Raw genomic sequence first — 26,347 nt, 5'->3', positions numbered from 1 at the left:
TCCTGGATGATGAAATGGGAACACATAAAGTACGTCTACAACAGACTGAATACATACAGCATAACGGAAAAGATGATCAGAAAGAGATGGGGTGAGGAAGTGTGGGCTCAATGGGGAACAGAAAGCCGAAGGCAGTAAAAAAGGGTTTGTGGTTCTTTGTGTCCATGGCCCTTTCCCCACCACAGCATGTAAGCACTCATCACCCTACAGTAATTTGTTTATCCAACCTCCAAACTCAAACTTTTGACAAAGAAAGAAGTGCTATGCTTCACTGTTTTCCCAAAGTCTGCCTGGCACAATGACTAGCAATAAGGAGATTCTCCATGAATATTTTTGGACCAATTTTTCTATAAATTAACAAATGGATGAATGCAGAATCAGGACGAAGAGAGAGGAACACAGACAACGTTTGGCACGGTTACCTGAATAAGAGAGAAATTCAAGAGGTAGGTAATCTCACACACACACACACACACACACACACACACACCGCCCCACTCATTAAATACTGCCAACAGTGGAGCAATGCTCAGATATTTGGAACCAATGTTTTTTTCCAGATGTTGGTGAAAACCTCAAAGAAAACGCTTGCATAAATCTGGTCTATATGAGTTATCAATTAAAATGACACCCACCTCGCATGGGTAAATCTAAAAATATCCCTGTGAGAACAAATGACATCCGTGCAGATTTCTGTGAAGAACACTGAGCAGACAGCCCCACGGCAACTTGTGGCAGAAGACTGTTGGTTTATAGGGGGAAGTCAGTGTGCGGAAGCAACAGAGGCAAGGCTAAATGTGACAATGATCATACACAACCAAAGATGACAGGAAACAAAGTGAAATAAAACAAACTTAAGTTATCATTTCCTACTAGTCAATCTACTTACATGAAAATGCCCTATGTTATCATTTTATATGGCACAGCCTTCAAGGTAAATGGCAGATAACAATAGTTTAGTTTCATTTTCCCAATGCTCAGCAAGTACCAAAATATTCATTTTCTCCAGCAATAGAACTGGTAGAACAAGGAAAACTAAATGTTCAATTTTATACATATCTTTAGATTTCGGTATGCATATAAAATTTTTGTTCCTTGAGTAAATCCTAAAGCAGAAAGCAGCACACTAGGGGCCCTAACTAGTTTCCACAACTCCCACGTGGTTCCTGCAACCAAACTTGTTTTGAAGTATCACAGCTCTACAAAATGTAATGGTTCTCATTCCTTTACTTCTCTTCACTGCTTCTCCCTTCGCTATTTCAAATTGCAGAATAATGCCTTGTAATGAAGCTTTCTGATACCTTTTCCTGTCAAGACTACGATATGCCCAGTTCTAATCTACTTGTACGTGAGGTGAAAGATCATAAATATTCCAGGGAACATTTAACCTGACTGGACTCTGGAAAGAAACACAGAAATAAAATTTAAAAACCTCAATTAACCATGAATGATATTAAGCAATTACTTAGTCAACCTTTGTGTAATGGTTATACCTATCAGTATATAAAAAAACATACCTGAATATTCATGCTAACTCTGCTGTGAAATGCAACAAAAGATTTTCAAATAATTACTGTACATTGAACTATTCAAAATACTGTCTTTTTTCAAAAAAGAATTAAGCTACACTTTACATACTATAAAATTAACCCATTTGTACTGTACAGTTTTAAACATGCAATGATGTAACCACCACCATAATCAAGATACAGAACTAGATCACCCCTAAAACACCCCATAACACCTTTGTGGTCAAACCTTTTCTCCCATCCCCTCCCAACACTAGTCTGCTTTCTGTCCCTTAGACTTGCTTTCTCCCAAATGTCGGATAAATAGAACCATACAGAATGCAGCTTTTTGAATATGGCTTCTTTCACTTAGCATAATGCATTTGAAAATAATCAATATTTTTGGAGCAATCTGTGACTTGCAACAAGGTAGGGAGTGGACAGCGGACAGCTCAACCCTTGAGCCTGTCTCCAGGAACTTGTATCCTAGTCTCTTTTTCTCTACCTGAATAAATCATGCTTTTGCTCTAAAACAAAACAAAAGCAAACCAGATTGTTGCAGGGATTGATGGTTTATTCCTTGGTGTTAAGCAGTATACCACTGTATGGACGTACCAAAGTCTTTTTATCCATATGTCAGTTGAAAGATACTTGAGTTGCTTCCAGTCTGGGGCAATTACAAATAAAGCTACTAACAACATTTGTGTACAGAATTTTGTGTGAACAAAATTTCATTTTGTTAGATACTTAGGAGTGGGATTCCTTGGAGTACTTTTGCAAGGTTGATTTTGCAGCTATTGTTTTTAAGATATCTTCAATACAATACACTAGGAGTTTGCTATTAAAAATAAATCCTTCTTTAAATTATTTTGCAAAGTGGTGATAATTTAACTGTTTCATAAATATGGATTTTCATATATGGGAGTTACATTTACTCACACTGGTGAAAATTCAAACTATTCATTTATTCATGTCATAACATTTTGAACTAACATTTCATCAAAGATATGTGTATCTTTGATAAACCACATATATACAATTCAGATGTTTTACTCAGTATTCCTCCTAGAGTTGGCCATGGGGAAGTGATGGGGAAAAGAGGAGAGGGAATAACATTTATCCCTTCCAAATGCTATTTACATATCTCATCTCATTTAATACTCACAATCAGGTGGGGTATATGGCATTGTACCAGGGCGCAGAGAAGATAAAAGCTACAGGCACAAAAGCTCATGTCTGTCTCACATGCCCAGGCTCTTTTTACTCTATTTTGGGACCACAGTTCCAAAAAACATTAATGCTGAGGTTATGTGGTTTTCAGGACCATGTAAGTAGGAATTTCATAAGTGCATGTAGAAGAAAGTAATGATGGTTCTTCCACATGCTATCATACATGAAGATATTAAGCTTTTTATTACAAGTAGCTTTAAAGATATGATTACATTATGATCATAAATATGTTTTTAAGGAACATATTCTCATCCTAAATTTTCTAAGATAAGAGAATTGTGTGGGTAACCTATACTGATGGTAATCATTGATAACTATAAGCTACTCTAAAATAACACAGTAAATCTGACTGTTTGGCTCAATTTCACATATGAAAGGCATACAATCTTAACATGTTTCCATGAAAACCATATGTAGTATTTTCGGTGATGATTATTACTTTACTCCAGATACCAGTAGAGTATAATTTCCATTGAAACATTCTCACTTTATTTGGTGTTCTATCTAGTCACTGACCTAGCAGTCAGGAATTGACATCCTAACTCTTCTGGGAACAAACGAACATACCCTGTAGTTAGCAGGTCTAGGGAAAGACACGTTAAACTCCATTCATCTTTCTCTCATCCCCCCAAAAGAATGACAGTTAGTATCACAGATAACCTAAGTTGAAATTTTAAATTTATACCAATTGTGTTAATTCCCTGGGTTTAAAGTCCTTCAACCTGCATCATACTACCCAGTTAAGTTCACTATGAACAAGCCAGATGAATTACATCCAGCAGAAATGGAAGGTCACCACATGCATTTTAATTTAGCAGCCAGTAACTTACAAGCACCTGTAGGCCTAAAGTTTACCATCTAAGCACCCCCCAAAACCCCAAACTTATGAAGAAGTCTGATAAACAAAGTACCTGCTTTAGAAAAAAGCTACACTTTAGAAAAGAGGATGCAGACTGCCTTCCCAAAAACAAGGTAAATAAAAGATTAAACTAAATTTGGTTTTAGTGAACTTCTGCAATTTTTGTCATTTGTTAGAGTGGGTTGTGCACATATTAATATACAGGGTGGCACAAAAGTAGGTTTACACTTGTTCGTATGGAAAACAATACAATTAATAAATAATAATACAGTAATAAACTGTTTCGGATAGGGGGCTACAAGGGCACTAAATTGTAATGGAAAGATATAATAAAGATTATATATTGAAAAAATAAAAATAATCTGCATTTCATGTATTTACAACTGTAAACTTACTTTTGACCCCCCCCCATACACAGCCTCCCTATACATTCACACCACTAAACATTCCCTCAAGTGTACTCAATTTCTCTTCACAAATTTTTGTAAAAATGCTGGCCACGAAACCGAACCAGTTTCCACTCCACTATAAGAAATGGGACATTTATTCCTAGAAGGCTGAGTTTCCTTAGTTACATAAAAATTCTTTTCAGTGTGAGAAGAAATGATTACTATCTCAGGTATAGAAAATAATAATTCACTAATGAAGAGACAGTTCATCAATGATGAGCACCTAAAAAAGCCACAAGAGCCTCTGCCTTTGGGTCCACTATGTACCTAACAGATATATATCCAAAGCCATTGTTCCCCAAGGATCATAAACACCTGGGAAGTGTCTGAAAATACAATTTCCTACAGGGAAGGCTTAAATGAACCCTGTGGTGTTGGCCTGGAATTGAAAGTTTCCATGGACAGACACACAAATATAGATATGCTTATGCCTGGGCTAGAATACATATTTAATATCTGGGGTCTCTCTGCTGAGAAGATGCAGAATCAAGAACACTCTAGAAACCAGATCTTGGTTTCTAAATACCATTCTCCAATAAAAAGAACCAGAACTACTTGAAGATGTTGCTGAACCCAGGGCTGGGGAGCAGGAAAACATAAGATGATGCTGGAGCATCTAATAGTGCCAGAAGGCAGGAAAATACTCAAAATCAAGAAAACAGAAGCATGTTAAACAAACACAGGATCCAGAATGAAAGAGCTCCCAAAGGCTAACAATGTGGGCAACGAAATAATGATAGCCTACATACCAAAATATTCATGAGCCTAGTGTTATAAATTATATTAATAAGTAGGGAGAAATGACAGCTTTCTCTTAAAGAATGAATTCTAATTAATAAGTAAGCAACGAGGGAAATGGAATCATAGTAATAACTGTGGCAGGCAATGAATGTTAGGAAAAAGAGGATTCAAGTTTGTGGAGAAATAGGATGTCTGCTTATTCTCAAAGTATCTTTCCCAAGGTATATATATATTCATCACAAAAGGTCAAATACTAACTTTATGGTAAAGAGACCTCAACACACCACCTGTGTCAAGTGATCTAGGGAAACCTCCCCGGCAATAAGACACACTGCCATCAGGAACCCCCGTCCGGATGATTCACTGAGAAGGGCACAGAACACATCCATGATTTTCTTGCCAAAAACACATGACCTCCACCTAATTAAGAGACATCAGCCAAACTCAAATTTGGGGGAAATTCTATTAAAAAAACTGACCAGTACTCATTGAAAGTATTAAGACCATGAAAGACTGAGGAACTGTTACTGATTGTAAAACAAATTGTATAAAAAGTGTTTTTCCAGCCCTAGCTGGTATAGCTCAGTGGATTGATTGTGGGCCTGCAAACCAGACGATCACGGTTTGATTCCCAGTCACGGCACATGCCTGGGTTGCAGGCCAGTTCCCAGCAGGGGACTCACGAGAGGCAACCATACATTGATACTTCTCTCCTTCCCTTCCCCTCTAAAGATAAATAAATAAAATCTTTAAAAAAAGTGTTTTTCCAAAGGAAGTAACATTTTTATTTAGATTCTTTCTGATAGCTATGTCCAATTCCTCTAGCCTAGACCTACACCTGACTTTTTGAGATGCCTAACAATGGTGATGACACTAGGACTTTTACTTCCTATGCGCGAAACTGACTGACCAGCACCTGGATCAGGTCTAGAACACCGGGCTTTTCCTAATCAACTGAGTGAAATTGTTCAACTACCTGAAAGTATATATTATCTGGGCAAACTAAGAGAGGTACTGCACAGTATTTATATAGCTACCTGTTGGATTTCTGTCCAGTTATGTCACTCGCAAAATCAGAGCAGCAAACAATTCAGACATTTTACTACATGGAAACAAAAAAGACTGTGAGCATCTAAGCAGACTCAGTCTGGCAAAAAATATTTGCTGAATGAAGAGAATTATGTTTTCTTTAAATTGTTTAGTGCATACACTCTTACAGTAATGTGGAACAGTTGTATATGCATGTATTTTAATTGCAAGCTATCTTCAAGTCTTTATTTTTGAAAACAGATGAGGGCATAAGTATAAAAATGGATAATAATTTTCAAACAGTTTAGACATAATTCTGGCTGCAGCCTCTGAGTTACTCTTCCCTAAGTACCTGAGCTCATCTGTGGTATCAGGATTAAAAGAAACAAACAATTTGTGAAAACACAAAGATTCCAACAGAATTTACTGTCCCCCCCCCACCCAAACTGCCTAACTAGTAACACTACCACACTTCTGTGAGGAAATAGAATTCTATGCAACTAAGTATTTAATCAGTTAATCAGTTTTATGAACACTGCCCATGCTGGGCTCGAGGAAAGTGTTTAGTTTTGGACACATTCACCCAGTGCTGTTCTAAGATTTTGGACAACAGGGAGTAATGACAAATGTGCTGGTAAAGGGGAAGGTTTCGTTAAGTCAGTATAAAGCAGTGCCCCAAGCCATACACTCCCCATCCAGGGTGCCCTGCTATCTATCTTCTACCACTGTTTATGTAACTAAATCTTGCTGTAAACAATGTAACAATACAAAATTCTCTCAGAAAAAAGTTAGCTTTGGGGACTCAGCCGTACAGATGCCGGGTCCTTTGATAATGAGATCAGAGGGACAAGGACCGAGAAGCGCTGCCCTCAGGGCTTCCCAGAGTCCTCCACTGCAGGTGAAACGTGAAGATCCAACCAAGGTCACGTCCCACTTCTGCCTCATAAACAGGGGTTCTCATCTCTAATAAGAAAGGCCCTTCTACCTCTAAGCCACAGAAAGATTCGATTCTAGAAGCATTTCTTAGCATTACAAGTTTAGCTAGAACTCCTGTAGTCCATCTGTCCTACAAAAAATGGGACCAAGGTACTTTAAAATAAGTGTGGGTAAATAAGGCCAGTAGTTTATTTTGGAACTTTAGGGTAATTGAATGTGAAACAATTTGGCTTTTCCTTGCCAAAGAAAGGAATTATCTTCACTTGTTTAGAAATTATGGGAACACAATTTTTATTTTTTAAATCTTTACCCAAGAATATACTTTTGTTGATTTCAGAAAGAGAGGAAGGGGTGTGGGGGATGGGGAGAAACAGCGATGTGAGAAAAACTGAACAGTTCCTCCCATCCTGACCCAGGATACAGGGATCTAACTGACAACCATTTTGGTGTCTGGGGACAACATTCCACACCCCAACTGGGCCACCTGGCCAGGGTTGGAAACATGATTTTTAAAAAAACCTCCCAGTTTCTACCAAAGCACAGAAAACTTTCTGTTTGGTTTTTTGTTTTTTTTTTGGTAATTAATATATTTACATTCCATACACATAAAATCATCTTTAAGATGAAGATTTTAACCTTCCAACAAGAGTTATGCCCAGGCAGCTTATGACTAAGTAAGGTCACTGACGACCTGGACCCTGAAAAAACCAGGAATCATCCTCTCCTCCTCCACACACACAACCAGGTTACAAAAGCTAACTCCTATATAATCAATATAGCTTTTAAGCAGATATCAAAGCCAGTGTCCTAAACACTAGCCATTCAGAAAATCCAAGTTTCTCCCAATTTTAAGGGAGGTCACCCATAAAATTTCAAGGTTCTAACATTACCATAAAAGGGAACTAATAATAAAATGCAACCTAATCAAACACCTATTGCCCTCCTTTTAGAAAGCAGGAAACATTAAGAACTTATTCCCGTGATGAGTGGTGTGTGTTTGTGCTACTCACTAAATGAAATTTTTAAATATTTCGTATCAGCTATGTTCACTATTCTCCTTTCTGACCTTTATAACAAAAATGCAGGAATACACATATACATAAGATCTATACTATTAAAATGGAAATTTCAAAAGTAAACTGTTTCTCAGTAGCACCTGACTTTTATTCATAGTCAAACAATGTCCAGTTCCAACAATGCCTGAGAACCCTGAAAAGATAGGTACTTATACCAACAGATCCAAAAGCAAAAACACACAAAATGTGACTAAAACATTTTTAAAAGGTGATGAAAAATTTTAAACTAAAATCAACCTGATTACGAGCCAGATTTTAAAAACTAATTTTTGTCCTGTTTATTTTACACTTGTTTTCATAAAAACATATTCCTTTAAGTTTCTTTAAAAATATCTTTACCTCGCTGCATTTACTTCAGATTAGTTTTAAAGGAAAAGGTTCCATAAGTTAAATAATATTTCCCTTAACTCATCTGGTTTTGTTTCCTTAGTTCAGACTTCTAGAACTTAACTGAGTTTATATGACTTGTATTATATCTTGTATTAGCAAAAACTCTAAATTAAAAAAAAACTTCAGATATCCTAATAAAAGCACATATATAAAAATGCAAATAAGAACATTTTAAAAACTCAGACAATATGCATACTCTCCATATTCTCCATATAAAAGCTTACAAACATGTATTTTTGTTTGCAGTCACAGACAAAGAAAGACTGCAGTCACAGTTCTCTATTATGTATCAAAAATACAATGCCAGTTTCAAAGTATTGGTTTAGTTTTCAAAAAAATTTGACTAGAACACAAACTGTAAAAACGTTAAATGTTTTTACACCTAGATACAAGAGAAAGTGAAACCAGATACATTTAGTTTGAAACTCAGTTTTAAAAAAAATCTCAGTTTAACTTTACTTTTTTTTCTAGGCAGAATGTTATTAATAACTAATAAACAAAAAAATGTAGAAAGATGGTATAGCACGAATGAGGGAGACCAGGTAGGCAGATTTCTGTTGAACCTAACATTTAAAAATTAATAAAATCCCTTACGACACTACAGTTTCCAAAGAAAGGGCAATAGCCCTTTTCTTTTGGTGGGTGCCCTTCCCTCTTCTTTCAGTATTACCCAGACTGAGCAAGCAAACCAAGTGCCCAGAACCTTGGGGGGTGTAACTCACCAGGATACCAGCAGGGACCTTCCCATGGTAAACACCTTCAGTTTTGCTTAGTGAGTCTTCGTGAACCTTCTCCTCATCTTCACTATCATCTTCTGAGTAAAACATCTTAAAATTGAACTAGCTTATCAAGCATGTCTTTTTTCAAAGATGAAAGTACAAATTCTAAACTATCAAAACAGAAAGCTGCTCTGCTGACAAACTGTTTGCAAACACGGTAACATGGTTAAAACGGAAAGGAAATGGTTCTTCAAAAAAAATTCAATACATACATGACTTTACCAACAAGATTTGCTCAAAACACCTCAACCCCTTCTCTCCGAAGGGCAGATAAGAAAGGGCATGGAACAGGCTGTGCCATGTGTTTATGATGATAGGTACCAAGTCCTGACCAATCACATGACAGTCATTGCAACTTCCATCACACAGGACAGGGATTGAGTTAATGATTCTCTAAATCAATCACATCCTCATTTTCAGAAATAAAAACAACTATTCATATGAAGAAGTAATCTTACAAAAATTAATCATGTAAGGAAAATAGTTTACATATGTTTGTAAACATCAACGAGCTTCCCAAAAACAGCCTGGTTATTCGTGCTTTGTAGAACTCAATTACCAAAAATTTTTTACTTTGTCATATTGGCATGACCCAACATATTTTCACAAGTGTAGAAGAGAGACTGCTGAACACTATAAATAATGAACAAATAATATTGTTAACAAATTATATTAATGTTATTATAAGTTATATTAGGTTATAATAAACAATGAATAATTATTTAACTTCAAGAATATGACAATGCAACATTGTAAAATTCAAATATTCTTGCAATTTCCTTTCCAGCTCTCAGTAAGTTGACATATAGTAACTTCAAAAAAATTGTTTTTAAAAAACCTAAAACACACAAGACAGAGACAAAATGTATTAACCTTTAAATTGAAATATACTATTTTGTTCATCAGTATCTAGGACAGTGCTGCTCATTGCAAATAGCCACTAGCCACATCTTGTCACATTTCCAATGTGGCTCTAGTACCAACTAAGATGTGCTGTCAGTGTGAAATACACAGAATAAAAAGACACTGAAATAATCTCATAATTTTTTGCATATGCATAGGTTACATGTTAAAATAATAATATTTTGGATACATTGAGCATACATTAGGTTCTGGGCTCTTAATCATTTAACATTGAGTTAAATGAGATATATTCTTTTTTAAGATATATTCTTAGAATTAATTTTACCTGCTTTTTTTAACTTTTTAATATTATTAGAAAATTTAAAATTACACGTGTGGCTCCCACTATGTTGTCCCACTGGACAACACTACTTCAGAGCCCTGAAACTCTCTTGGGAGCAACTTGGTAAAAAAGGATATTCAGCCAAAGTTTTACTAATGAATAACTGAAAACAGAATTTTTCATCATTCCATGAAAGTATTTGGTCAGTAGCTAGTCATCATACATTCAATGATGTTCCCATTATTAAATACCTTTTCTCTAGCTGTAAACATCACAAAAAGACAAAATTTCCAAATATCTGACCAAATAAATGGGAGCTGGTAATGTTTACTACAGAAATATACCAGCAAGATGCACATATTAAAAATATTAAATGGCAGAGTTAAAAACAAATTTCACCAAAATCAGAAACAGGAAATATACATCACACTCAATATGTTACACTGCATGCTGCCCAGCCTATCAGATATTAATGTGAACCTGGAGTACGTGAAGTGCGCACAAGAACTTGTAATCTAATTCAATATGTATCATGTGCACAAATTCTTTCTTTCAAAAGAATATTTGGAGGGGTCTAAATATTATGATGCAGCCCTGACCAGTGCGTGCCTCAGTGGGTTGGGTGCCAGCCTGTGAAAATGAAAGGTCTGATTTCCTACTGGGAATTGGGTTTGATTCCCAGTAGGGGCACCTGCCCGGGTTGCGGACCAGGACTCTGGTTGGGGGCATTCGAGGGGTACCCAATTGATGTTTCCCTTGCATATCAATGTTTCTCTACCTCTAGCTCTAAAAAATAAGTATTATGATGCAATGTATAAAAATTTAAACTTCTTCCTCCATGTCCTACTGCAGTTCCAGATCCATAGTACCAGATGGCAGTAGGAAAAAACTGATACTGGAGTACTTACTACCAGTGGGGGAAAAAATGGAAGGAGAAATGAGAGGTGAGGAAGAAAGGAGATTAAGGGGAAACTACTTAAGAAGATGAAGAAGGAGGGAAAGGAGGGAAGGAAGGTAAGCAGAAGAAATAAAACTTGGAAGAGAAGAGAAAACGCGCAGGGGCAAACTGTAAGTAGGGTAGATAGAGGGATGAAGATACAGGGAAAGAGACAAATGGTGGAAAACCTCACCCACTTTAAATATGAGAAAACTGAGGCTCAGAAAGAGGTCAGGCAATTAGCCCCAGGGCACCCACTTAGTTGACACCAGATTTCTGGTTCAGGAAATAAACCAGGATTCAGGGTTCCCCCACCTCACCCCCTGCCAGGTTAAAACAAGAGAAAGTGCTAGGGGGTAGGAGGATGGAGATTAACAGGAAAGAGTTAGGAAGGTCTAATCCAAGAGGTAAGATCCAGGAGGGCAGAGATAGGCTGGTATGACTTCTGTTCAGGCAACCTTTGCCTCAGATGCCTTTTACACAACAAGCAGCTCCAGGACAGCCACTTCAGTTTGCTGCCAGTATTGAAATTCTTTCAGTGTTTCGATTAATGACTCACACAGAATGTTCTGACTTCAAGGGAGCGAGCATGTACCATGGACCAAATGGAGGGTGAGCTCATCCTCTAAGAACCTGTTTAGTCAAGAGACACCTCCAGCTTCCTCCTGTGGTAACCTATAGATCACCTGACTCCCCTGGCTGTCACTCAACATTCTAGTTCCAGCCTGTCACTTAAGTGGTGGCTTTTCGGATGTGGCAAATAAGACCTAGAAATCAAACCAACAATTCTTAATCATCCATGTGATTTTTTCAAAGAAAAGTGCTATTGTATATTGTTAAACTTTTTCTCTATAGGCTAAAAATAATGGTTGAATATTGAGAAAAATTACTTTTTACTTTTCAAAAATCTTACTTTTAAAAAGGCGACTAGAAATTGGATGCTTTTTCCCAAGACTTAAATCTTTCCGGACAAAGTCTGTCTAGTTTAAGAAAACAAAGCCGAAATGCTAGTCAGAAGAGTCATAATCTTGTTTAGAGGTCCACATCTGATAATGATATTGTAAAATATATACTGTTTGTTTTTTTCCTACTACCAAATTCCATTAGTATCTGAGACTAGGTATAAAACACTTCTTAAGATGTAAGAATTTATTTAAAACTTTCTAACCTGATATTTGGTTCAACAAAAATACCTTTATGCCACAAATTATATTCTGATTTTAGCACAAAACATGAAAATAAACTCTTCTCCCTAGTGGTCATACTATGGAATAGCAGCACATTTCTACTGAATTACCAATGAAGTGAGAAAAATAAATTTTTGAGTTTTAGTTTTAAAAATCGGTGAAAGTATTTTTAAAGTCTCAGTTACAAAGAATTCGTAATCACCATAATTACTCTATAGTGAAGAAATTAACTCAAGTGCCTTGCTGCATTTTCAAGGCCATTCACATGTGACAGAGATACCCACACAAAAGGACTAAAGCCCACCTGAAACAGAATTCTTTGAGCCAGATGGCTCCTATCATCTGTAATACACTAAAGCATATGAAGTTTTCCTTCCCACATTTGGAACTACTTAAAACACACTGTTTACCTATGAAAACAACCCAAAAGTGACCGATACACTGTTTTCAAAACCAAAATTCCTCCTGATGCCATTGAGCTTCTCGAACATTTGTAGTTTAACTGTTTATTGGCAAATTAACTATGTAGTTTACTCAAGTCCCAGTGTTTCATTATATCCTCACACAATCCCAAAACGCTAAAGAGCATAGCTAGTGACTATTTTATTTGTACTATGAATGAATGAATAACCAAATACAAACAAGTCTTTCCAGGAACAAAGAAGAAAAAAAGGGTCTCCAGAAGTCAGAAGGCCCAGCTTAAAGTGACACTCACAAAGAGAATCTTGAAGACTTAGATTTTATCTTTAAAATTGAAGTCTGCATTCTGCTCTGATGTGTCCATTTCTTACTTTAAAAACAAAACAAAACAAAAAAATGAAAAGACTCACTGGTCAAAATTCAAGGGTTAATGCACAATATTTCCTGTATGGCCTAGATTATCCTCAGTGTACATATCCCAGTCTAAGGGGCTTGGGCCTAAATATCCTCTGAGATCTAACCCTTCTGACATTAATGTTCTAGGTCAAACTTTCACCCAAATACTTTGAGATCAGAGGGGGAAAAAATGAGAACTGTTTGGCTGTAGCTGTCAAGCTTATCCCTTTGATTGTTGAGAAGATAAAGCTAAGCAGCCCAATCAGGGATCAAAAGAATCATTATTTGACATGTCACAAATTCTGGATATTCCAATAAAATAAACCAAAAGAAGTGGGAAATCCTCTGCCCTGCTCAGAAGCCACATGGCAGCTGCCTCTCTGGGTGTGTGTGTGTATTTCTGTGTTCTGTTTAAAGCATCTGTTTCTTCTTAAATATTTGTCTCTTCCTTCAATCATTTCACCCTCTGAATAGCAGTTTGCAATGGTCCTGTTCCCAGAGTGACACTGAGTATTGACATCCTAAGTATATAAGCAATTTTATGTACTAGGGCTTAGTCACCCCATTTTGTTCACACTCAAGAAATCCTGTTAAAATGCAAGTCATATTATCAAATTTGAAAACAGTAAACAGAAACAGATCTTTTGCTATCAACTCACAACTAACAGGAGTGCACCAGTGTTTCACAACACTGAGTCAAAGTACTTCAGGACGCACACTGTTGGCTTCCTCCATTCCAGGTCAGGAGTGAGAGAGCGTAAAAGAGCCAGAGAACAACAAATGAAGTGAGCAAGAGTGGGTGATATCATTAACATAACCCAAAGAAAAATAAGTAAAAATTACCACAAATTACAAGCTCACACTCTTTTACTCTTAAGAGGAACTTACAAGCTGATTCTGCATAACATTTCTAACAAAAAAATTTCTGGACCATAAAACTGGTAATGGTTAATTATTCTGTTGCTGTGATTTTACCTCTTTCAAACAGTTACTTACAGCTTTATTTTCAAAAATTGGTATTCAGATGATATTCCCCTTCCTGCTCTCTTCTTCCATCTATATAAATGAACTCTGACTGTAATGTTAAGTGCTTAGGAACCAGGAAATCAGCATTTCCTTGGCTGCAGTTTCTTGGGGAAAATGTAAAAATTCTAACACGAAACTCATACAAATAATAATAAATACAGTAGGATATCAAGAGCCAAGTGTACAAAGGACATACACAATTGACACCCCAAATATGTAACTGTCATCAACAGTGAGAACCTACTCATGTCTTACAGCTACTACATGGAGAAGCCAGGATATACATTGAGACCTGAGTTCGGAGCCTTTGCTCTTAATCATATTACTGGTGTTTAATTTACAGTTTGCTTGCTATATCATATTAGAATGATTAAAAAATACCACCCAAGAGGTCCAGATTATCATTTTAATAAAGAATTATCATGAGTGCTAAGAGTCATCCAGATAAAACAGATGGGTGGGAGTATAAGTAATTGATCTGCAGCCTCAGAAGAACCAATGGAATCTGGCAACTCTCCAATGTTTCTAGAGTCAGCTTGCTCTTCCAATTGTTTCTTTTCCAAACTTCCATGTTTCTCAACCTAATCTCCATCACTCTTCCTTCCCCATCAGAATATGCAGCATTTCATATTCTTGTGTGTATATTCATTTGCATTCTTCCTGAAATAAACAGCGAAACAGCTAGAATATGTTGCTATGAAAATAACTTAATTTACTTTTCAGTACAGACTCAGAGAGATTATGTGCTATATCCAAAGTTACCAGCTACTTTTTAAAAGTGCCAAAGCCAGGTTCAAAAGCTAATCCACATAGTTTCAAACCTCTAGCTGTTTTCCATAGCCCTTGTAGGACTTACTAAGGTTGGAACTCAGATTCAATGTGCTTAGGTATTTTTAAAATCTCAAATACCACAAATCTAAAAGAATAAAATATCTAGAAATACTTTAAGCAAGGAGGTAAAAACTTGCATGTTTTAAATTACAAAACATTGCTAAAAAAACTGAAAATGACTTAATAGAAAGATGTCTCATGTTCAACATTAAAAAGACAATATTGTTAAGATGTCAATACTACCAAAACAATCTACAGATTCAAAGCAATCCCTATCAAAATTGCAACACATATTTTTTACAAAAATAGAGTGTCAATTCTAACACTGATATGGAACTGAGGCACCAAGCCATCTTGAAAGTTTTTTATTTCAAAACTTATTACAAAGCTACAGTAATCAATAGTGTGGTACTGGCATAAAAACAGACATACCGACCAATGGAATAGAATTGAGAGTCCAGAAATAAACCCAAACATTAATGGCCAACTGATTTTGACAATAGTGCCAAGTCCATTCAATGGGGAATGTGCTGAGACAGCTGGATTTCCACATATAAAAGAATAAAGTTGGATCCCTACCTCACATCATATAGAAAAATAAAATGAAAATGGATCAATGACCTAAATATAGTACTAAAACCATAAAACTCTTAGAAGAAAACATGGGAGTAAATATTCATGACTTGTGGTTTGGCAAGTGATTTTTAAGTATGACACCAAGGCATGAGTAACAAAAAGAAAAGGCAGATAAACTGGATTCCATCAAAATTTAAAATTTTTTTGTTTTTGCATCAAAGGATATTATCAAGAAAGTAAAAAGACAATCTATAGCCCTGGCTGGTGTAGCTCAGTGGATTGAGTGCTGGCCAGTGAACCAAAGGGTCGATGGTTCGATCCCTAATCAGAACACACACCTGGGCTGTGGGCCAGGTCCCCAGTAGGGGCATGTGAGAAACAACCACACATTGATATTTATCTCCCTCTCTTCCTCCATCCCTCACCCTCTCTCTAAAATTAAATAAATCTTAAAAAAAAAACAATCTACAGAATGGGAGAAAATGTTTCCAAATCACATATCTCATTAGAGGTTAATATCCAGAATATTAAACATATTTCTCCAAATCAATAAAGAGACAAACCCAAATATAACATGGACAAAAGACTTAAATAAGTTGTGACAACCAAAAATGTCTCCAGTCATTTCTGAGTGTCCCTGGGGGCAAAACTTTGTCCAGTTGAAAACCACTAGTATGTATGTGGCTCAGTATTTGCATGTCTGTTCTGGCTGCACCCTCATAAATGTTAGGGATGGGCCAGTCAGGCACATTGTTTGGTTATTAATTCAGACAGATAAGTTTTAAAGTAAAGCCCTGTAACTTACTAAATCTCCTCAGCACTTAAACTTTCTGAGCTTCAGTTTGACCTGAGCTTCGTATGACCACTCCATACAGTCTGACTCATAATACCTACTACGGAAGGTTGCTTTTAGGATCCAATGAAGTTAGCAACAATAAACTACTAAATACTTAATACGTATTAATTAATTCTCTTCCTTCTTTTCATTAAAAAACAATGTACTAAACAGCTTTAAGGCCTATGCCAACAGAGGTGTGTCACAGGGGATTGTCAGGCTAGGATCTCTGCCATCAAGGAGCTCACTATGTAGTGAGGGTCACAGGAAAGTAAACAAATGACTTCCAATCCAATTCCCACTGCAACTGATGGCTCTTTTTATCTGTTTTAGCTTCACAAACCATTTCTTTATTCCCTAAGGCCCATCCAACTGAGGTCTACCCTTTAGCCTACTTGTACAAACAGTATGAATTTAATTCACATTCTAGCCACCAAATGGCCAAAATAAGACTGACACTGGGTCAGAAGAACCCTAGGGGTGTAGAGAATGGTTTTAAGGTAAAAACTACTGGATCCAGTTGCCCAGGGACTTACATCTTATACTAGATCCAAATCAGACTGGCTTTGCCAAGAGGCAGGTAAGGCACCTTCCCCAATGTGTTCCTTTCTTCTAAGTTTTGGTATAAAGCTGCTAAGTCACATTATGTTATCTTTTCAAGTATTCACCTCTGAAGGCTACAATAAACTGATCCCATTGCTATGCCACTGTTCTGCATATTATTAATATTCCTTTTTTTCTTGACGAATTCTTCAAATTTAGGATAAAAATCACAGGATAAAAATCAGTATCATTACTATATGGTCACAACTCCTAAGCAGTACAAAAGTAGGTGTTTTGCATACTCACTACTCTAAACATTCTTTTTTTCTACCGTGTATTTTGAGACAATAAAAGCAATTTTGACAGAGTTATTCCAAAATGTTTTTGAGAATGACTGCATCATTGAAATGAATACATTGCCACTAAAGTGGGAAATGTGCATTTGATTGTTTTTTGTCATATTCCTTCACAGTTACTTTTTTTAAATGATTAAGATTCAACGGTCTTAGAATTTGCAAACTAGGAACACAAGCAAAAAACCCTGTGTTCCAAAGAAAGAAAAGTTAAGGGTTCTTTCAATTCTTCTTGAGAATTATCAGTCCTGCATTATTAGCCCTAGGACTGGTCATCATCACGACTACCCAGGAGTCATGATGACAAAAATATTCATGCAAGGACAGGCACTAAGAGGTCACATCTGGTAGGTGGATAATGAACGCTAGGTGGATGTCAAGGAGTCTGGATACATGAAGTAATTAGAGGGTTACTGGGGGTTTGGTATATGCCCACATGTATATCCAGACATAGACGAAGGACTATAAAGTTCAAAAATTTTAAGTTTCGGGGCTAGTCAGAACAAGAATAAAGTCTTTCCTCATACCTCAACCTTTATAAGGTTAATAATTCTAACAGAGTGTTTTTAAATATATCTTATTGATTACACCATTACACTTGTTCTATTCCCCCACTTCATTCCCCTCCTCCCTGCACACCCCCTCCCCCACCACTCCCTTTAGTTTATGACCACGTGTCTCAACTTCTTTAGATTCTATATTTCCCATATTATTCTTACCCTCCCCCCTATCTATTTTCTACCTACTGTCTATGCTATTTTCTGTACCTTCTCCTCCTCCCACTCCCCTGTTGCTAACCCTCCATGTGTTCTTCATTTCTATGGTTCTGCTCCTGATCTAGCTGTCCTCTTGGTTTGCTTTTGTTTTAGGTGCAGTTGTTAATAACTGTGAGTTTGCTGTCCTTTCACTGTTCATATTTTTCATCTTCTTTTTCTTAGATAAGTCCCCTTAACATTTCATATAATAAGGGCTTGGTGATGATGAACTCCTTGAATTTGATCTTATCTGAGAAGCACTTTATCTGTCCTTCCATTCTAAATGAAAGTTTTGCTGGATAGAGCAATCTTGGATGTAGGTCTTTGGATTTCATGACTTGGAATACTTCTTTCCAGCCCCTTCTTGCCTGTAAGGTCTGATGGGAACTCCTTTATAGGTAACTGTCCTCTTATCTCTTGCTGCTTACAGGATTCTCTCCTTCATTTTCATCTTGGCTAATGAAATTATGTGCCTTGGTGTAATCCTTCTTGGGTCCAACTTCTTTGGGACTCTCTGAGCTTCCTGGATTTCCTGGAAGTCTATTTCTTTTGCCAGACTGGGGAAGTTCTCCTTTATTATTTGTTCAAATAAATTTTCCACTCATGGCTGCTTCTTTTCCCCTTCTGGTACCCCTATAATTCGGATGTTGGAANGGTGATGATGAACTCCTTGAATTTGATCTTATCTGAGAAGCACTTTATCTGTCCTTCCATTCTAAATGAAAGTTTTGCTGGATAGAGCAATCTTGGATGTAGGTCTTTGGATTTCATGACTTGGAATACTTCTTTCCAGCCCCTTCTTGCCTGTAAGGTCTGATGGGAACTCCTTTGTAGGTGACTATCCTTTTATTTCTTGCTGCTTCTAGGATTCTCTCCTTCATTTTCATCTTGGCTAATGTAATTCTGATGTACCTTGGATTGTTCCTTCTTGGGTCCAACTTCTTTGGCACTCTCTGAGCTTCCTGGATTTCCTGGAAGTCTATTTCCTTTGCCAGACTGGGGAAGTTCTCCTTTATTATTTGTTCAAATAAGTTTTCCATTCGTGGCTGTTTCTTTTTCCCTTCTGGTACCCCTATAATTCGGATGTTGGAACGTTTAAAGATGTCCTGGAGGTTCCTAAGCTTCTCCTCATTTTTTCGAATTCTTGTTTCTTCATTCTTTTATGATTGGATGTTTCATTCTTCCTTCTGGTCCACTCCATTGATTTGAGTCCCAGTTTCCTTTCCATCACTATTAGTTTCCTGTGCATTTCCTTTCATTTCAATTAGTTTAGCCTTCATATGTTCCTCTAATTTGTGACTATAATCTACCAGTTCTGTGAGCATCCTGATCACCAGTATTTTGAATTATGCATCTGAGAGGTTCGCTATTTCTTTTTCACTTAGAGTTATCGGCTCTGGGGCTTTGAGTTCTTCTTGAGCCATATTTTGGACTGTTTGTGCCTGTTATGTATGAGCAGCAGAGCCCTACATGTTCACCAGGGCGGGGCAACTCAGTCACTGGGTTGTGATGCTGTTTGTAGGGGCGGGGTCAAAGGGGAGCAATGGCAGTCCCTCTGCCGCCTCCCACTGCTGGGGCAGCACCGTCTGTCCCACTGTGTGCAAATGTGGGACCGCAGTCAGCCCATCGCTTTGTGTACTCACTGGGTTCGCCTGCAGTGGTCTGTCTCACTGCTCACTGCTCTGCTGGTTTATCTGCACTCAAATGTGTGACCGCTGCAGTCAGCCTGCCTCGCACTGGGTCCGAGCTGCTACCCCCCGGCCGCCTGCACGCCTGGGTCAGGGGATCTTTCTTGTCCAACCCACTCTGCTGCTGGATCCGCCCCTCTTACCAGTCCCGGTTGAACGGTTTGTTGTTGGACTTCCGTATAGTTCAATTTTCTGTTCTTTGGCAGTGCTTTGTTTACTAAACCTTTGTTGTATTCAAACTTGGTTGTGGGAGAAGGCTACCTACGCCTCCATCTTGGCGGAAGTCCCCAGAGTGGTTAAAGTGACTCCACTTTATATATTTTCTACCTTCACTTTTTCCTTAATATCACAGCTATAGCATAAGTGACATCATTTGGCCCTATAGTTTTCTTTTTAACACCATGTACAAATCTTGAAATTAAAAAAATACCAGAACTAAAGTAAAAAGAAAATAATCTGTCACTCTTATGTCTTTTACCCCGATTTTTTCCTTATAATCTTCCACTTAAAAATTCAGTGGAAATGCAGTTTTATGGATGAACTGGTCAGCAAAATAGTTTTAAACTGAACTTATTGGGGTGATATTGGTTAATAACATTATTTTCAGGTATACGAGATTGTAATGACATCTGTGTTTCCTACCATTACCATATCTCTGCCCCCCCTTATCCATTTCACCCTCTCCAGCCACTCCTACCCCCCTGTTAAGTACCATTCTTTTGTCTATCATCTGTGAGTTTGTGTTGTTAGTTCACTGCTACTTTTGTTTTAAAATCCATATATATGTGAAATCATACCTTTTTTGTCCTTTCTCACTGACTTGTTTCACTTAACATAATAATCTCAGGATCCTTCTAAGTTGTCACAAATAGCAATACTTCAATCTTTTTTATGGCTGAGTAGTGTTCCATACCACAGATATACTTTTTAAAAGGACTACTAACAGTTTTCTAATCACCCATTGGTAATGAAGTGAAAAACTAAAAAAACTGCCCTGGCTGGTGTGTTTCAGTGGATTGAGCGCTGTCCTGTGAACCAAAAGGTCGTCAGTTCAATTCCTAACCAGAGCACATTGCCTGGGTTGCAAGTCAGGTTCCTGGTTAGGGGCACACAAGAGGCAACCACACATTAATGTTTCTTTCCCTCTCTTTTTCCCTCCCTTCCCCTTTCTCTAAAAATAAATAAATGAAATCTTTAAAAAAATACAAAACTAAAAAGCGAGATAATTAGATCTCATGGGTAAACATTAGATTTATTAACATGTTGCATTTGTTATCTAAATAATAATATTTTTCATCATGAATAACATCCATCAATTATCATTCATCACCCCATCTCAATAAGCACTGTGAGGCCATGGAAAAGAATTGACCATGTGCTCACATCCCAGGACTGTATGTATGTATGCAGCTGTCTATCTATCAACTAAATATCATATATATGAGGTCTGTCCAGAAGGTATCCAGCCATGTATATGAAAAACAGAGATATTTATTGAAGAAGATACAAGATACAAGAAACATTATACACAGGACAATGATGACTCAGCCCCCTTCAAAGCAGTCACTTTAGGACCCCACACAGTTTTCCCAGAGTGTCTTCCACTGTTCAAAACAGTCTGGCAAAATCCTTTGTGGAAATTGCCATCAGCTGCCCTATAGTTATTTTCCTGAATGTTATCGATGGTCTGAAATCTCTTCCCTTTCAAAGATGATTTTCACTTTGGGAAAAGCCAGAAGTCTTTGTTGATTGCAGCCTGTACATATTCAACATTCTCAGGTGTTCTGCTTGTTGCAGGCCTTCCAGAATGTGGGTCACTTTTAACCGATTCTCAACCATCTCTGAAGCATTTGTGACACAGTTTTATTTGTCCGGTACTCATTGCATTATACCAGAAAGGCTTCTGAATCATCTGAATACTTTCCACAGAGAAATGTTCAAGCTTAACACAAAATTTGATGCAGATATGTTGCTCTACTTACTCATTTTGAATGCAAGGGCGACACAGCACACATGCTCAGTCAATAGTGTCTATGCATGCCGTTTACTGACTGGAACAGTGGAGTCACCACTGTTCACACATGCATATTCCAGTCCACTTTCCTTGGCTGCCAGGTTACATCAATATCGCACAAATCATTGTGGTTATATTAGCAATGGCTGGACTTTTTCCAAACAGACCTAGCATATCCCAGGACAACAGAACCCCATCCCTTTTTGCCCCTCCTCATCACCACACACAGAAAGAATTATTTGGTTTTATAGAGACCTTGCCACAGATGCCGAGTTCTCTAAATATACCAGGACTTCCAAAGCTGACTGTAAACATTTGAGTAAGAGGTGCTAGATTCAACACTCAATGAATATGTACACTTCATTTTTGGAAGTTTGTGTTTTTCTAAATCTAATGGAAATTCAAAGAAATACTAGTGAGACATAAGCTATAGCTATCTCCTCTGGAACATCATTAGAATGCCAAGCCATTTGTGCCTATAACCCCTCAGTGTGCCAGGATGAAATCAAGAGAGTGCCATAATTCTACATAAGCAATCTGACCAACCACATATTGAATCAATTATATTATAATGACTCCTGTAGGAAAAGAGGAAGATCTTCCCTGATTATCAGTAGTACACTAATTCAAAACAAACAAGAAAAAAAACAAGTGCCGATTCATCAGTTTACTGAATTGATTTTATAAAAGTGACCAGGAGAATTCTTCAGTCTGCATAACACACACCAGTTTTTTCAAATACCTCCCATCTCTCTTGTATTTAACTCTCAGGAATACAGTCCCCTAGTTTCCTAAAGGTAAGCCTTTTAGGTCAGGAAGCACAACTTCACTTCTCCATTCCCCTTTAGAACTGCCTGGGTCCATGTGTCTCAGTTAACTAGATCATGACAACCATGAAGCCAAGAAACAGGATGTGAACTCCTGTATGACCATGCAGACATCACTCACAACTATAAGCATCCCATGCAGGTGTCTGCAGAGGGTCCTGGGAAAACAGAAAGGCTGTGAAGATGGGTGAGAGTCTTCCACTAGTGCCAATTAAAATATAGCTCAAATTTCATGCCTTGCTTTATTTTGCAGTGCCTACTGGCCCCAGTGGAACTTTCCAGAAATATTAGGAGGTGGACCTCCCTTTCCTGGCTCTGGGAGATTTATTTGGGTAAATAAAGGCAGAGGCTGTGGAGATGGAGGCCAACTGCAACATTGCTATCAGCATTACCCATCATTCAAATTTGTGCCATGTCCTAAATGTGTGCAGGTTTGTAAAACAAATGCCAGGTAAGGCTGTACTTGTGTACCTTTATTTATTTATTTATTTATTTATTTATTCATTCATTCATTCATTCATTCTTTAAGAGAGGGTAAGGGAGGGAGAAAGAGAGAGAGAAACATCAATTTGTGATTGTTGCCTCTCATGCACCCTCTACTGGGGACCTGGCCTACAACCCAGGCATGTGCCCTAGACTGGGAATTGAACCAGTGACCCTTTGCCTCACAGGCCAGGACTCAACCACCATGCCACATCAGCCAGGGATGCACTTGTGTATTATCATAAGCCACTCTGCTACTTCAACAAGAGAGAAGGACTTCCAAGAACAATAACAGGTCAATGAAGCAACATTTGAATTCTGAAAAAGAAAGCCTGTTTCACTCACTGATTTGCTTAAAAGCAGCATCTACTTTGATTTGCCAGGAACTATTCTATTCTGAGCCAGGATCAAGCAGTGAACTTGCTCAACAAGGTACCTGCTCTCATAGCATTTAGATTCTAATGGAAGAAACAAAACTAGACTGGGATAACTATTACAAAGGAAATTTAAAAAGTGATGCTGTCAAAAAGTAGGGAAAGAAGGGCAAGAAGAGGCTACTTTAGGTAAAGGGCTTAGGGAGTGAAAGACAAGAAAGTGTATGAAAAAACTTATAAAACCAATGAATGAACTCCAGAAATGCTCATATCTGAAAAAGAAATAGGGTATAATTAACAGGGAAGATAGAGCATCAGAACCTGGTTGATCATGTTCACACATATACTTTGGATTTACTTTCTAACAAAATACTGCTGCTATTCTTTCATTTTTACAACCTTCAAATTGCTTCAGGAAAAAAGCAAGAGTAGAAAATGAGATAGCTCACGTACTAAGTTAAACATTCGGGAAACCAGAAGAAATTTTCAGAGTAACACAAAAGTCTGAACAAAAATCTCTGGTTGTAATTTAAAAATTACTTCCCAAGAGAGTATATCCTAAGAACCCTGAAACACCAATCCAAAAGAACCTATGCACCCCGATGTTCCTAGCAGCACAATTCACGATACCCAAGAGTTGGAAGCAACCTAGATGCACATCGGTAAATGACTGGATCAAAAAACTATGGTACATTTACACAATGGAATTCTATGCTGCAGAAAGGAAGAAGGAACTACTACCCTTTGCAACATCATGGATGGAACTGGAAAGCATTATGCTGAGCGAAATAAGCCAGGCGATGAAAGACAAATATCATATGATCTCACCGTTAACAGGAATCTAAACAAAACAAACGAGCAAGCAAAATACGACCAATGACACTCAAATATGGAACAGGCTGACAGAGTCCAGAGGGGAGAGGGGAGAGAATCATAGGGGAAAAGGGAATGGACTCACATGAACAAGTATAAAGGACACATGGACAATAACTAGGGGTGGAAAGGGGAGGGAGGCGGGGAGCATGGGGTGGGGGCGGGCAGGGTTGGGAATATAAGACAGAAACCTGTACTTGAACAAGAATTAAATAAAAATTATTAAAAAAAAATTACTTCCCAAGAGTTGCTTTCTGATCTTCAGTGAATTGAGATGTGACTACAGCATCTCTGAAAATACTTTATAACTATATATTCTGTTAAGTACAGAGGATGTTACACACTTCTCTTATAAAACTCACTGTTATAAGCCCTGGCTGGTGTGGCTCAGTGGATTTAGTGCCGACCTGAGAACCAAAGGGTCACTGGTTCGATTTCCAGTCAGGGGACATGCCTGGGTTGCAGGCCAGGTCCCCAGCAGGGGATGCAGGAGCAACCATACAACGATGTTTCTCTCCTTCAATCCTTCCCTTCCCCTCTCTTTAAAAATAAATAAACAAAATCTTTTAAAAAAATCATTGTTCAAAAACAATCCTCACTATTATGAACTGACTGAATGTATCCCCAAGTGGTGAGGTGAAGCTCAATATCTCAAAATATGACCTTATTTAGAAATAAGATCTTTGGAGAGATAACAAAGTTAAAATGAGGTCATTAGGATGGGCCCTAAACCAATGACTGGCTTCCTTATAAAAGAAGAAACCTGGACAGAGACAGGACAGATACACACAGGGAGAAAGCCATGTGAACAAGAAGGTAGAGATCAGGGCACTGCATCTACAAGCCAAGACACACTGAAGATTGCCAGCTGACAGAAGCTAAGAGAGAGGCATGAAATGATTGTCCCTGACACCCCTCAGAAGGAATCAACCCTTCTGGCACCTTGATCTCAGATTTCTAACCTCCAGAACTGTGACAATTTCAGTTGTTTATGCCAGTGTGCGGTACTTTGTTACAGCAGCTCTAGCAAACTAATACACTCACTAACATAACAGCAAAGAAATTTAAAAAGGGGTAAGTCACGAATACCAAGAGAATGGTATAAAGAGGAAATGAAAGATGTCAAGTTTTTGAAAGGCAAAAAATGGAGAGAGGGAAAAAAAGGAAGACCAGAAAGTAAGGAAGTACTCAAACAAAAGCCTATGTTAATGGATGTATGGGGGGGGCAAAAAAGAGAGAACTACAAGAAAATTTCCCGAAGTCATAAACATGATTTTCCAAATTGAAAGTTCCCATCAAGTGCCCAGCACAAAGGATGGAGAGGTACTGCACTTTTGTGGGCACTCAGGCCAGAAAGATGCCAATAGACAATGTTAAAGCTTCTGTGGTTTCTTGCCTTCTTTAAAGGCAAAGGATCAAGAAGCCTTCAAGTGGGCAGGGCTACACAAAATACATCATGCTCTCAATCAGAGGTACAGGATCCCAGTGCACCACTACACAAACTGTTCATGAGAACACACAGCTGCAGATGATTCTGCTTGTGGGATAAAGCTTCACCAGGCCTGAGAAGCACCTACACACTACTGAGTGTGCCAAAAAGTCCTTACTTTTTTCCCCATAAAATAACAGACACATTTTCCATTTTCATCAATAACTTTACTGATTTGGATATTTTGAGTATGTTGGGTATCTCCCACTATTGGCTTCTAGTGGGTAGAGGCTAGGGGTGCTGCTAAACATCTTCCAATGCATCAGAAAGCCCCACAGCAAAGAATTATTTGGCCAAAATATCAACAGTACCAAGAAACTTCTCAAACCACTCTTGACACATTCATCAGTCACAGCACTTTCTCCATTCTTGGCACATATCTTTTTTTGCATTTTAATTGCATTTTTACCTTTCTTGAAATAATAAAGCATAATATTCTAAAAATGTTGCATATCTTCTATCTTCATCATTATTAAAAGAGCCCCATAAAAATTTACCAATTTTGATAAGTTTTTTTAAATGCATACTAAAATGACAACTGTCACAATACCACCTAA

General features: G+C 37.7%; 1 protein-coding gene across 3 annotated transcripts in view; it reads right to left on the bottom strand.

Annotated features, from left to right (window-relative positions):
- Window positions 1–26,347, bottom strand: part of LPIN2 (lipin 2) — a 95,119-nt gene that overhangs the window by 58,549 nt on the left and 10,223 nt on the right. The window contains exon 1 of one of the 3 annotated variants that reach the window (XM_037060708.1): window positions 9,210–9,297. The exons of 1 other annotated variant lie outside the window; for it this stretch is intronic. Coding sequence is in view for 1 of the 2 variants with exons in the window: in XM_037060707.1 (XP_036916602.1) it covers window positions 8,941–9,045 (105 nt within the window). In the remaining variant the exon portion in view is untranslated. Of the gene's footprint in view, window positions 1–8,940; window positions 9,176–9,209; window positions 9,298–26,347 lie in introns of those variants that run through there. One more of the 3 variants, XM_037060707.1, reaches the window with a different exon arrangement.

The sequence above is a fragment of the Sturnira hondurensis genome, unplaced genomic scaffold (assembly GCF_014824575.4).
Source record: "Sturnira hondurensis isolate 20B ecotype Veracruz unplaced genomic scaffold, ASM1482457v3 Scaffold0012467, whole genome shotgun sequence".
Taxonomy (NCBI): Eukaryota; Metazoa; Chordata; class Mammalia; order Chiroptera; family Phyllostomidae; genus Sturnira; species Sturnira hondurensis.
The sequence above is the reverse complement of the archived record's forward strand: the minus strand, read 5'-3'. Positions and strand labels throughout refer to the sequence as shown.